General features: G+C 39.9%; 1 protein-coding gene across 4 annotated transcripts in view; it reads left to right on the top strand.

Moving 5' to 3' along the window:
- The window catches only part of PLAG1 (PLAG1 zinc finger), a 51943-nt gene extending 37908 nt beyond the window's left edge, over window positions 1-14035 (top strand). For 3 of the 4 annotated variants that reach the window (XM_039549078.1, XM_019286842.3, XM_039549079.1), the window contains 3 exons: window positions 2975-3074; window positions 6891-7249; window positions 7839-14035. In XM_039549078.1, the coding sequence (XP_039405012.1) occupies window positions 7008-7249; window positions 7839-9102 (1506 nt within the window). In that variant the 5' untranslated portion in view covers window positions 2975-3074; window positions 6891-7007 and the 3' untranslated portion in view covers window positions 9103-14035. The remainder of the gene's footprint in view (window positions 1-2974; window positions 3075-6890; window positions 7250-7838) is intronic. The other variant, XM_039549080.1, reaches the window with a different exon arrangement.
- The last annotated feature ends 374 nt before the right edge of the window (window positions 14036-14409 follow it).

The raw sequence follows: 14409 nt of genomic DNA, 5'->3' as shown, positions 1-14409 counted from the left end.
TAAGTAACTGCTTTTCATTTTGTTTCCTTAAAGAAATATTTTAAAACCATGATGGCTCTAATGCTATTAACTCCTTATTGAGTGCTACCATTATTATGATTCTCATATTTCTAGGACCCTTCCTTTGGTTTCAAACTGATTGATTTTGGGAATTGAAGCTAGATTTGCTGTTTTATATAAAAGGCAAAATGACAAATACTGTGTTCTCAGTACTGTGTTCTCATTCTTGCTCTTTTATTTTGAAAGAAAATAACCATGAAACTTGTTTTCCTTTACTGTGCTTGAACCCTCTTAAGTATGAAATGCAAGTTAGGAGGAGGATTATTGGTTATATTTCTGTATTGTCTTCATTATCCTTTTAGTTGAGATATCAAATGTTTTAAAATATTTTTAAGTGTAACTATTTTCTTGGATTTTTAAATAGGAACTGTGAATTAAAAAAAAAAGTGTTACTCTTTTTTAATATTAAAAAGGAATAGATTATTTTATATTTATATTTTATATTATTTATCTTCCATATGAGGGTTTTGGGGCACTTCTTTTTTCCTCCCTTTTTTATGGTTGAAATTCAAATATTATCTAACCTGAATTATCAGGGTGTTCGGAGAGTTAGCAAAATTCGTGCCTCACAAATTCTGGAAGATCTGGTAAATTGTAAGAATTCTAAGAATTCTGACAAATTAGGGAAGTAATATTTTGTTACTGCTACCCAACTGGGCTTTGGGCACATGCATGTGACAGTGCATTTTGCAGTGTGATGCTTCTCTGCTTCATGTGGAGAATAATTTGAACGTTGTTACTCATTAAAAATTCTTCCTACCTCATCTAGGTGAAAAGCTTAATAACACTATGACTATAAGCAGTTACAAGGAGAACAGTACATCTTTGTCCAGTATTCTGCCTCAGGGATCTTCTAGCACCAAAAGCTTCTGAGAAAGGTGGTCTAGAAATCAGCATTATCATGGACAACTTTTGTATTCTGCGCATAAGGACAAGTCTTTTATCCAATGGCGTGTTTATTGTTGCAAAGCATAGGAATTATTTTATCTTTCCACTTAATCCTGTCGAATGTAGTAAATATTTTCATTATTCATACAAACAGAGCCCCTTTTGTATGTATGTTGTTGAGTTTTTTATATAATAATGGCCCTGTAGAAATTGAGATCCCACTAATTGTAGGTGTAGCATTGCCCTCTCCTGTATCCACTGAATTGTGATTTTGCTGTATTGGTAAGGTAATGAATGAATAAGAGTACCTGACTGTCCTCCTCCATTCTCCTCAGCATTTTAGCTACATCTCATATTTATCTTATTTATATACTTGTTCCAGTTGCTTTGTTTTCCCCCAATTCAATAGTCTCTCCATGTCTCTAGTGGCCTGTCTCTGAGGGCATCTGCTTTTTGCTAGAGCAACTTTAGATACGTGGTGAGCATTCAGGACTATAAACATTTAAGATAAAATGTTAAATGCCACTGAGTGGACTTTATAATATTTTAGGCAGGATTTGTTGGGGTTTTTTTTCCCAAGCAGGAAATAGTCTGTAAATATGAATAGTGAAGGAGCTAAGTCCATGAGGACTTAGTCCATTATATCTGTGTGTCTGTCTTACATATTGTCTACTTACTGTGAACTACATTAGTAGAAACATCTGGGGAATGAAGCTCTTCCTTTCCTCTGTGATACTGGAAGATGTTGAGATGGGCATTGCAGGGTAACTGATTTATAAGGGTCTTGCTGGGAGAGGAGGTAAGGAGTCATCAGCATTTTCTCCCTTAAGGTGATTTGGGGACCTCAAAAAGTGGAGGTGACGGTTGTGCTCATTAGTTGAAAACAGAACTTTTTCTTTGGGTACTGGAGCTGTTTCTGCCTCCTGCCTGTATGTACAAAGCCCCACATAAATGTTCCTCAGCCATCAGAGAGCTTCAGTCAGTTGCTCTGAAGCACTTCTGACATTTATAGGTGTTCAGGGACACCTGTTTGCTCACATTCATGCTCACCAACAGACCGTGCTGGGGCTGTGCAGACCTGAACTTGGTATCAAAAGGAAGAATGGTTTCTGGAATGAATGGGAAGCCAGAAGGGAAAATGGTTTGTGTGGGGGGAAACGTTACATTGCTAGAGGGCTCCTGCCAAATAGCTTCAGCCTGCTGTGGGGTATGTGCACTGTATAGGGCTTTGCCCTTACACATCTGAAAGAATTGGACAGGATAAACCTCCCCATTACAGTGAGGCACTGAACATATTTTCTCTGTATACCCGTGTCATCCAGGAGGCCTTCTAGCAAGAAAAGGAAGACCTGCTGCAAATTTACAAAAGGATGATGGCAGGGGAAAGGGAGATACAAGGGAAATTCCAAAAAAGCCCTCTCAGTTTGCTCAGGCATACCTAGACGTGCCCTCTTTTGGGGTTTACCTGTAGCATGTTCATCATTAAGAGGTTTTATTATTTTTTTAAAATTAATTTTATTTTCCTTTGCAGGTCACCTTTTAAGCTGCTATTTCCTGTATAATTAAGCAGAATGAAGGCATTAGGTTCTAGTAAAGTTGGGCCTAATCCAGAATCTTCTCTTATTCAGTCCTTTTCTGAGTAAGAAACTCAAGTCTGGGCCCAGAATTTCACATGTTTTGCTGTTACTTCTAAATTATCTGTGGTCTGTGGATTTTTTTTTTTAACTTTATGAAAATTCCTTTGCTTTTGTCTAATTTTATCTCTTTATGTGTCACTGTCCAGCATAGCATTAGTTGAAATTATGTAAGTATACTGCAAATTGAAGTGCATAATTGCTACTGATAACGCAAGAATGATTCCTACAGTTTAAAATTAACAGTATATAATGTTCTGTGCATGGGTTGGATCTGTTCCTTTTAACTTCTCCTTTCCGATTCTTTCCAATCCCTGGTCTTGCCGCATCACAGCCTTTATGAATGTCCTGGTTTCGCTGGAGTCTAGTCCATTGTTCCTTTTGTTTTTCAGACCAGTAAAAATGGGAAGTACTGGATTCTGGTTTCCTCCAAGAAGAGTCAGCGGAACTGGTTAAGACCAAAATCTGAGGACTTTAGTGGGCAAACATCAGGTGTGCATTGAACAGAGGCTGCTTTAATCCTGCTTTAAGTATATGCTTCTTTAAAAATAGTATTATATATAAGCTTTTGTGTAATGTGTTATATTTGATACTGCATATAATCATTCATCCTGCAGTTGTGAAAGCACCAGTAAGAATGTGGATTTTAAGTGATAATATGTTGAGACACAAGCAGGCAATATTACTCATAAAATTCTTTCAGCTGGTCTTTGGAAAATTTAATATTTGAGGATCAGTGGTTTTTTTTAAGTTTTATCTCCATTGCTCAGTCTATATATCCACACCCAAAAAAGGAAAAAAAGTGGTTATTTGCTATTCAGAGATCAATACAGACGTTCTTAATTGCCTCACCTATTGAGAAATGGTACTGAGATAATAGTGCACATGTGTTTTTTAATAAAATTGAGATTGGATCCACACTATATTTATTCTAATGATGCATTTTTAAGGACACTTAAACACAGTTCAAAGTCAGCTTAATTAGTTTGATCATAGAGGAACAAAACCCAAATTCTTCGTCCCTGTGAATGTTCTGACTGGTATAGCAGCTAGGTTACCTGAAGTTTTCGGAAGGTAACAGTAATGTTATATTGGCCTGAATATAGGATGGCCTCCAGCCTGAGGTGTGATTTTGCACTGAGAAAAGGAGTGAGGAGTTGTCAGATGTTAATTTAACAGTTAAGCTTAATAGGCTGTTTCACAACAAACGCTGCTTCTGACATCACCTCAGACTCTGCAGAGCACCCTCCTGCATGGCCTAATATCCTGCATCTCCCCAGCCTGATGCGCATTCAGTTCCTTCCCACCCACCCCAGTGTTACCAGTTCACCCCTATGCTCATGTCCTTAGACATTCCCAACACCTATGCAGCACTCCCTGAGCCTCCCTCGCCCCATAGCCCCATCCTGGTTCTGTCCACTCTCCCTCCCTGTGGCAGCTCATCCTCCTTCCCTGTCTTTCCTGCCGTCCCTGCTTCCATTGTCACTGTCTGGGCACAGAGTCCACTTGCTGCTGAGCTCTGGACCCAGCATGGTCAAAGCAGCCCCAGTCCTGTGCAGCAGCCTGTGGAGGCTGTTCCCTTGCCCTTTCCACTAATCCTGCCTGCCCTGTCTCAGGCTAGGTGTGGATTTTGCAGGGGGCCAGAGGGGCTGGACCCCTTGTACCCCATTGGGGCTCTAATTGCTCTGGCCACGCAGTGAGGGCTGTGACTGCTGTGCTCTTAGCTCTGTGTGGTGGGTCTCATGCAGGTGCCTGTGTGGTATGCAAGTAGCCTGTGTAAGTGTAGATCAGGTTGGATTTCTTTTCTTCCCCCTGAACTACATTTGTCAGGAGAGATTAGACTTAAACAAAATTTCATTCTACATTCAGGCCAATATTCATTGAAGACCAGTGTGTTCATTAACAGAAGAGCAAAATTAATTGTATTACCAGATTCTGATTAGAGGTTATATTGAAAAAAAAATCTTTCAATCCACAGATATGTCACAGCTTTGATGTGAATCAGACCCTCCTTTTGATTACATTGGTGGCTTAATTGAAGTCTGTGGAACTGGTCTTCATTTACTTTTATTGAAGAAAATTATTGCTCCCAGGTCTCCAAATAACTGTTCCTTATGAACTAGAATTAGTGAACTAGATTGTCGATTATGAGACAGAAAATAAAATTAAGCTGATACTTTGAAGACCTGTGCATTTTCCCACTCATGGAACTGATGTCTCCAGGCTTCATCCCACGACTGGGAATGAGTTTGAGAGAAATCTGAAATCAGAAGAGTCCTTAAAGAAACGCCTTTTCTGTCACTGGGTATCTTTAAAAGAAGTTAGTGTTTCCTTATGAAATTTAAGGGAATAAAGGTGGTCTTACAAAACTGCTCGTTTAAAGAAGGTAGCATAGTTTAGCCTGTCATTCTTCAGGGTTGAAAGGAAGCAGATTTCCATCTTGGTGTGCCAGTACTTCTCTCCTCTGCTAAAGACAAGGGAAAAGTTATGGGGAGGAGGGAGGAAAAGACTTAGACAAAGACATATTCTGTGTACACATTCCAAATGAAGATCTCAGTCTGAGGATTTCTTAAAATGCAGACATTAAAGAGGCACTTCCCGTTCTTCCTCTCCCTGCTTCTCCTGTCCTTCCATGCATTGAGGAAAACACAGGCTCTCCTTCCTTCTCGCTTTTTTCCAGGACCACGCTGGGGCATTTGCAAGGACCGTGTAGTTTTCCCCCCAGCACACCCGGGCGGTGCTCTCTGCTCCTCTCCGGAGCAGTTGGCTCCCTCCGTCTCTGCTGAGCCTCAGCAGGGCTGAGAGGACAGCTAAGGCCAGGCCTCGGCTCCCTCCCAGCTACCCGGCCTCCCTCACTGCCAGCAGGGAAGAGCCCGGTTTGTTTTCCGGGGAGGTGGTGCTGGGCTGGAGCAGCTGCAGCCTGGTGGTGCCTGCCCGGCTCCAGCTGCCCAGCTCCACCTGTCCCAGCAGCTGCGGCTCCCCCGGCCCTGCTGCCGGGGCCGTGGCGCTGCCCGGATGCCGAGCCCTGGCCCGGCCACTGCCCGGCCCCGGTGCCGCCCGGCCCGGCCCGGCCGCCTCTTGCGCAGCTGCGCCGGCAGAGACCGGAGGGGACAGCAGCTGCCAGCCACGACACCAGGGCTGGGGGTGGCTGATGGCACTTTCAAGGGAGAAAGGGTAAATTTTGGGGCGTTCCAGCCCTCTCAAATGCTTGCATTGAGTGCTGTCCTGCTTCCTCCTTGTCCCCTCTGCTGCAGAGTTCACGCTCCACCCTTCCCACAACGGGTAGCACAGGATTTTGGTATCTGTAGTGGCAGTTGTGCTCCAAGGATGAAGCAAAGCTGTCAGCACCTCCTGACAAAGGAGGGCTGTTGAGTGCCCTGTGATGGCAGGTGCCCAGTTGCCACTATATGATACCAGATGACGAATTTAAAGTTGCTCACCCACAAGTCAGACACAAGGATCACGTCATGCACCTCCTGACAAAGCCTCCATGTTAGTTCACATTTTGCTATGCCACAGGGGCAGGACTAGGAGCCTCCATCCTGAGCTAGGCTGAGTCTGAATGCTTACAGCCCTCGTGTCTCACAGGATAGCATAAGGAGGGTGGGGTCTCCAGCACTGGGCTGATAAAATGTTGATCTATCTAATCTATCCCTAATCCATGGGACTTCTGTCATTCATAGATCAAGTCTCTGTTAGCAGAGGGTGAGTTTACAGGAGAATTTCACATGGTGTTAGGCATCATTGGCAGTGCATGCATTTCGCTAGAGTAGCTGCGTAGACGTGCAGTAATCACAGGGAAGGAGGTACATGCGAGAGGGAACACGAGCTTTGCCCTCCATACTGCCAGCATGGGTACTGCCGCGTGTGGTGCAGGTTTTCAAACATTTTGAGGCTTACAGACTTTCACTTTGATAGTTGTGTGCGTGCATGCATGCGTGCATGTGTGCGTGGGGGTGTCCGTGCAAACACCACAGGTGCGGCTGTAATTCCTTTGAAATCTGAAGCTGCCAAAAGGTGCCATCTTTGCCTGATGCCTCCCTTAATCTGACAGAAACTCTGCTGTTCTCCATCAGTGCTTGAGGGGAAGGTTGTGAGGTGTGATTTCAGGGCATATGTGGATCTGTTCATCCTGAGCAATGCGTTTTAAGAGTTTCAGCAAATAGTATAAAGAAACCTGTAGGTATTACATTAGACCAGCTGAACCTAACTTTATTTTTAAGTTTTATTCAGAAGCATCACATAGCAAGTAAACTTCAAAATCTAAGTTTAGTTACAAACTAGTTGTTTCTTATTTTTTTTTTCCAGTCCCCTTTTGCTTTCTTTTACGACCACATGAAACTTGAGAAGCCATCTAAAGCTAAATCATTTAGTGGAGTTGGGCAATTCCCAAGTGTCCAACAAGAAGGCCTGGTTTAGGCTGCGATGGCCACTGTCATTCCTGGTGATTTGTCAGAAGTAAGAGATACCCAGAAAGTCCCTTCAGGGAAACGTAAGCGTGGTGAAACCAAACCAAGAAAAAACTTTCCTTGCCAACTGTGTGACAAGGCCTTTAACAGTGTTGAGAAATTAAAGGTTCACTCATACTCTCACACAGGAGAGAGGCCCTACAAGTGCACACAACAAGACTGCACCAAGGCCTTTGTTTCTAAGTACAAATTACTAAGGTATTAAACTCTATTTATCTTTCAGATTATATTATCTATTTTATGTTGGCTGTGTTAAGCCGTGTAAAAGTATATATTTCTGTACGCCTTCAGCTGATTGCAGAGAGGACATGTTAATTAAAGTAGCCATTGGATTGTTTCTAGAATTCTAAATTACCTAAGTTTGCAAGCTAATGTCTTTGATTTTGTTTCTTAATTTGTTTTCTGCTTTTGTTTTCTGTTTGTTTGTTTTTGTTTTGTTTTGTTTTGTTTTTAATGAGCGTAGAATTTTCATTTGTATAAGGAATTGTCACAAGAGTATGGACTGAAAGTTCTTTGGCTATGGACTTTTACACGAGTACTTTCATACTTGCCCATATACCCCTGTTACAGTAGCTAAAACCCACCAAAACTAAAGTGTCAATTTAAGAGAAATGGCTCGCGTTTTGCTATATTTAAATTTGTCAAACTGTCTTTGTAGTGTCATGCTTTCAGTTAAAAGGTTCTGTTGCAAAGCAGCCGTTAGTGTAGTATTTAGCTGCCATTAAAAAATGAGCACATGTGTTTTTTGATCAAAATAATTACTTACAGAATATATCTGTGTTTAAAGGCATATGGCTACTCATTCTCCTGAGAAAACCCACAAGTGTAATTATTGTGAGAAAATGTTTCACCGAAAAGATCACCTAAAGAATCACCTACATACACACAATCCCAACAAAGAGGCCTTTAAGTGTGAAGAGTGTGGAAAGAACTACAATACCAAGCTTGGGTTCAAACGTCACCTGGCTTTGCATGCTGCAACAAGTGGTGACCTCACCTGTAAGGTATGTTTGCAGACTTTTGAAAGCACAGGAGTGCTGCTGGAGCACCTAAAAACTCATGCAGGCAAGTCATCGGGTGGAGTGAAGGAGAAAAAGCACCAGTGTGAACACTGTGATCGTCGGTTCTACACCCGAAAGGATGTCCGCAGACACATGGTAGTGCACACTGGAAGAAAGGACTTCCTCTGTCAGTACTGTGCACAGAGATTCGGGCGGAAGGATCACCTCACACGCCACATGAAGAAAAGTCACAACCAAGAACTTTTGAAGGTCAAAACAGAGCCAATGGACCTTCTAGATCCCTTTACCTGCAACGTTTCTGTGCCTGTTAAGGATGAGCTGCTTCCAGTGATGTCTTTACCTTCCAGTGAACTGACATCAAAGCCATTTACAAACACTTTGCAATTAAATCTCTACAACACTCAGATTCAGTCCATGCAGAGTTCTGCATCTGCACACCAAATGGTTGCCACATCGTTACCATTGGGAATGCCTTGTCCAATAGATATGGAGTCTGTCCACCCTTCTCACCAGCTATCGTTGAAATATCCGCTCGGTACTACCTCATACGCAATTTCTATGCCTGAAAAGGAACAGCCATTGAAAGGGGAAATTGAAAGTTACTTAATGGAGTTGCAAAGTGGTATGCCTTCTTCATCCCAGGATTCTCAAGCATCTTCATCAAAACTAGGGCTGGATCCACAAGTAGGGCCACTAGATGATGGGTCGGGGGAAGTTTCCCTTTCCAAGGGCTCCGTTCCTATTAGTGAACCTCTAAACGCCCCATCATTGGACTTTTCTCAGCTGTTCAACTTCATACCTGTAAATGGCCCTCCCTATAATCCTTCTGTTTCAGTGGGAAACCTCGGAATGAGTTATACGCAAGAGGAGGCACATTCTTCTATGACTCAACTTCCACCACAAACCCAGGATCCACAAGATCCTAGCAATAGTATAGGTCTTGGGTCTCTGCACTCATTGTCAGCAGCTTTCACAAGCAGTCTAAGCACAACCACCACCCTACCACGATTTCATCAAGCTTTCCAATAGGATGTACAAAGCTGGCTTGTTAACTGTCTATTTGTAGAAATGCCTTAGGTGACCATTTTTAACTTAGTGCCTACTATAAGACATTATAAATTCTCTGCTTTTGTACAGTACCAATCTCATGAAGCCAGTAAGAAATTTAAATTAACTTTTTAAAAATGTTTTGAAAGTGTTTATTCTCAGCTGTGTTTACTTTGGTTTCTTGTTTTTTTTAAACAGTCTCATGGTATTGTTTTCATTTTCACTGCCAATTTACACATTTAAAATGTTCAGTAGAAAGTCCTCCCAAGCAAACTGACAACATTCATCCCGTTTTTAAAACCTTTTCAACCATACCAGCTATTCCGTTTCATTGATGTCAGTGGTAGAACTGCCATTTTAACCTTTTAATATATTTTACTATTTACAATAATCCATTTAAGGTATGTATCACAAAGATTCCTGAGATTTGGGAAAAAAATTCTCCAGTTCGTTTCCAAACAAAACCTCTTCCCAAATGGTGACACATCTGACCTGTTCTATAATGACAAATCTAAATTTTTAAAATAAATATAGAATTCAGATATTTCTGAAAACTTGTGTGTGTATATGTAGAAGTCCATATATACACATGTACATATATATAGCATTTTGACTTGTATTGAAGTCATGATAAAAGTTGTTAAGAGTTTTGCCATTTTCTGGCTTAAATTTTGGTGGCCTGTTATGGAAACAGAAGAAAAAAATTTAGTTTAATTCTCTAAAATTAGGGCTGAACAGAATTTCGACAGAGAATCTCTGCTTGCCTAAATGACAAATGTTTCAAGTTGAATTTGGAACTGTGTTGTTGTGCTTTTGTGACTCTGGTATAGGGAAACAGGCAAAATTAATGGCTGATCTTGAAATATAAAAGTGTCGTAATGTAGTAATGCAGAATATTTTGTCGCAGTTTTTGTTTTAATTCTTAACTTGCTGTTTTTTCTCTTTAATAGCATAGAAAGAGTACTGCATAGGAACCTTCCAGCAGTGTATTCACATTTGTAGGCATCAGTCTTCCTGTTGCCACTGCCAAAGGGTGGATCAAGTCCAGCCAGAAAGTGTGTACCTTTTTTCAGTTCAAAACTAGTGTGCAGTCAGAAAGTGAATGTAAATTTGCAACTACCAGTTTGTTTTGTTTTGTTTTGTTTTTATTGGAGTGATCTTTTCAGTTGTGTTACATGGTGTGTTCTGTCCTCCTAAGCAACAAGTTAGATGTTAATCACACTTTCTACACCTGGGTACTTGGTTAGGGACTTTTTGCCCATTGCCAAGATTTAAAGACAGGACTCTTAGGAGTGAAGTAAAAGCATATTGCTTACACCACTTTTACCTAATGCAATATATTCTATTCCCCAACCCCTAATAACCAAAAGAGGAAAAAAAAAACCTAAAAAAACAACCAACCCTGTGATGCATAAAAGCAAACTAGAGTTGCTGTAATTCAACAATAACATTATTTTCCTTGTCATTTTTGTACAAGGAATTAAAAAATGGAAATCAAGTACATGAGTATCTCTCAAACCATATTGAGGATTCATAGAAGGTTTTAAGTGGTTAAACTAAATATACTTCACAGAAACAAAAGTTGCTCCCATTTAAGGAGCTCATGCTCCAGATATTTTATCAGTAGCTCCTACTGGTTTTTTTTAATTCTAGGAGCAATATGCAGGTGTAGTTCTACTATTTTATACATATGTGTATTTAAATTTTATTACTGAAAGATAACATTTTTATAAATGTGTTTGTGTTCCAAAGGCATTAAAATAAGGATGTATTAATAAGGAAATTACCTTTTGAAATTCTGCAAACTACTCCTAGATTTTGGGTTTAGGAGCACATTATCTCAAAGTGGGCATTTAGCTCTGCTTCACGACTGCTTCCCCTGGTTTCTGTGAAACAGATTGCTCACTTGCTTACATCTTTAGTTGAATGATTTGTTCAATATTGCTTTTTTTCTCTTCACCTTCCTAAAGGAAAGAAAAATACAGGTGAACAGAGCACAAGCTGAATGCAACCAAATGTAACTCTAGTTTAAATGAGCAACCATAACGCATCTAAGAAACATTTGGGTTTATTCTCAATCCTTTTAATCAATCTGAGATGAAGATAAATGGACTTAATTCCTCCAGTGGGTTATGTCCCACATGGAGCCGAGCATCCACAACTCTCCCTGCAGCAGAAGAAAGCTGCGAGTGCTTGGCATCCTGCAGCTGGCCCAGCAGTGTGGCCGGGCAGCACTGCCCTCCCTGGGCAGCCCTTGGCACACCAATTTCCAGTCTGTAGCCACTTTTTATGAGCCCCAGCTGCCGAAAGACTTCATAGAAAGCAAAACCCACAGACGCTTTGCCAGCGCCCATTTCTTAGTGCGTAGCCAGAACCCTTACTTATTTTGTTAGTGCCTTAGCTTCCTGAAAAGGGATTGACATTTCACTTGGAGTTAGATGTACATTTCACTTGAGAAATAGAGACCTCAGACAAGATATTGAACCTCATTCAGTCAGAGTTTCAGTGGGTGGCCACACCCAGTGTGTTTGCAGCTAAACTAGGACGTAGGGTAACATGGAAGCAGACTGACCCTTTAAGCAATACCAACACCACCAGAGTGCTTTTGAGCATCACTTAGGCAGAGTCAATATTGGCCACTACTAAACCATCAGTTTTTAAACCCCGTTTTCTTGATTTCCCATGGATTCTTGGCGGGAGGGGGGAGGGCTGGCTGATCATGCACCACTCTTTGTGCAACTTCTAAACTTCTAGTAAGGTTGTTTTGTTGTTGGGGTTTTTTTTTTAATATATATATTTTTGTGTACTTGTTGCTTGTGCTTTATTTAGTAGAAAATTGTGGAATAGAGTGATTTATTGTTAATTTGGCAGTAGCGGTTTTTAAAAACCATATACTGACTGAAACATGAGCCAGAGCTGATTGCTTTATTAAGCTAATAATGAATGTTAAGAGTACATATTTTCAGGATCATTTGCCTAGTGAGCTAAACTTGTATTATAGGCCAATATTTTTTAAAATAAAGCTTGGTCAACCTCTATGTTACACATATTACAAGATATAGCACTTTCAAAAAGAATACCTAAACCTTTTAAGAAAATTTCTTACAGGTTATGCTTTTTATTATAAAACCTTTTATTATAATTTGTTTCAAGTGCCATTAGATTACATATATGTAGGCCTTTGGTATAATGCTTTGTGTACAAAATGGTAGACATTGTAATTTTAAACAGGTACATTTTTACAGTGTTTTCTTATCAATTTGCTATATTGCACAGAACCAGTGTGTCTTTCTTAAGGGTTTTACAATGGTTTTTACTAGGTTTACATGTTTCAAACTACACTGTCTTCTACCGCCATTTTGAATACCAGTCAAAAACAATTAGGAGTTTGTCCTTACCGTTTGCAAACTGTGTCCTCTGGAGTTCTTGATGGTAAACTTTGTCAAAAATATTTAACATGCAGTATTTGATACAGAATTTTTTTATCATATCCTATCATCGCTATGCTGCTGTCTGAAGTTAACTTAGGGCCTGATCCTGCATCTGTAAATGTTGAGGGGATCCTGCATCCTTTGTTATGTCTGTCTCATACACTGGTTTAGCAGCTTCTCCTGTATTCTTCTCAGTCTATAGATAAACCTCTGAAATATATGTACTTATCTGGTATGTAGTAAACCATTATAGGCTTAGCTGCCCGTCCTGCTTCCCCCCAGTGTACAGTTTAAACCGCAGCTTACTTAGCATCATGCTCAACTTACAAGTAATGCCACAGTAGTTCAAAATGTGTTTGGGTAGTCCCAAAGCTTTTATGCAATAAAAGTGTCTTACTTTTGTTGGAAGGCAGTGTCTTTTGATAACAGTTATCTAGCCCTGGAAGTGACACAGAACTATTGCTAATCATATGTAAACACTTTTCAGTATAAGCTTCAGTGGTACAGTTGAACCAGAGTGAATGTTTATCTCCTCAGAAACACTCCTGCAATATTGTTATATTGGATCATGCTGCTAATGTAACTTGGGATACAACTCCTCTCATGGTGCTACAAACCTCCCTGTCTCATTCAGATGTATTTTTACCCATAGAAAAAAAAGGACTATACTAGACCTATAGTTGTATGATATATTTTTATACTGTGACTTAATTTGTCATTAATGAACTTTGTGCAACACCACAATGTATTCATATGCACTTGCAAAAGTAATATTTTGGACATGCAAATTTAAACGCTGACAAGCCCAGCTCACAAAAATAGGTGACTGCTAGTTAATGTTAAATGTGGGCTTTTTATATGGTGTGGAGTGAAGAACATACTATATGTTACTAAAAGCCTTAGAAAAAAACTGGGAAGAGTATATTGGGGAATGATGACACACCCAAACCTGACTTGGATTGCTGAAATTATATTTTTAGCTAGTGAAAAAATTGTTTGGACTTGTATGCTAAAATGTTTTTAATGATAAAAGTTTTGAGTCAAAAAAAGTAGAGAAAAAAAAAATGAACACAGACAACCCTGCATTCCAGACTGAATTTGTATACGTTTCTTGCATTTAAAATTTGCTATCCTGTGATATGGGAAATTGAGTTGCTTATCATGTATATGTACTTTAAAATGTATTCACAAACTACTGTTGTATTTGTATAAAATATAGACAAAAAGATTGCATATATATTTTTGTGTATAAGCTCTGTAAAATAGCAATCACATTATGAAGCTGCAGCAGAACTTCATTTTAAACATTCACATCCAAAGAAACAGACTATTTATTATCCACATACCCTGATTATAAAATATACCTTGCTGCTATTAAACAATAGTGCTGCAGCTTCTTGTGGCCTACAGTGTTATGTTTGCTGTACAAAAATATGTGAACTCCACAAAATATATCAATAAAATTACAGAATGGTTTTAGTTAATGAATAACTTATGCCTGGCATTTCAATAGATGATCTTGATCTGCATGTTTGGGATTGCAATAAGTAATTGCAGAGTACATCCAGTTTTGCTGGGTGTAGTTTGCAAAGGTATAATTGTCTTTCTAATTTATGACTGGTAAAATGTCAGTTTTTCAGAAAATCTTAAGGCATAAATATCTGCGTTTCATGATTTCACCAAGGAACAAATGGGATGATGCTACTGTGTCTGTGGCCAGACAGATCTGAACTGAAGGAAGCAATTGAGTTTGCCATCAAATTGCACTTTGAAATGCTGTGAGTCACTGGAAGGTGAGTATGGGGTATCCATAGTGGGACCATTCCTTTGGGAGACATAGGTGAGTGATTCTCCATCA

The sequence above is a fragment of the Corvus cornix genome, chromosome 2 (assembly GCF_000738735.6).
Source record: "Corvus cornix cornix isolate S_Up_H32 chromosome 2, ASM73873v5, whole genome shotgun sequence".
In the NCBI taxonomy this organism is placed as follows: domain Eukaryota; kingdom Metazoa; phylum Chordata; class Aves; order Passeriformes; family Corvidae; genus Corvus; species Corvus cornix.
The sequence above is the reverse complement of the archived record's forward strand: the minus strand, read 5'-3'. Positions and strand labels throughout refer to the sequence as shown.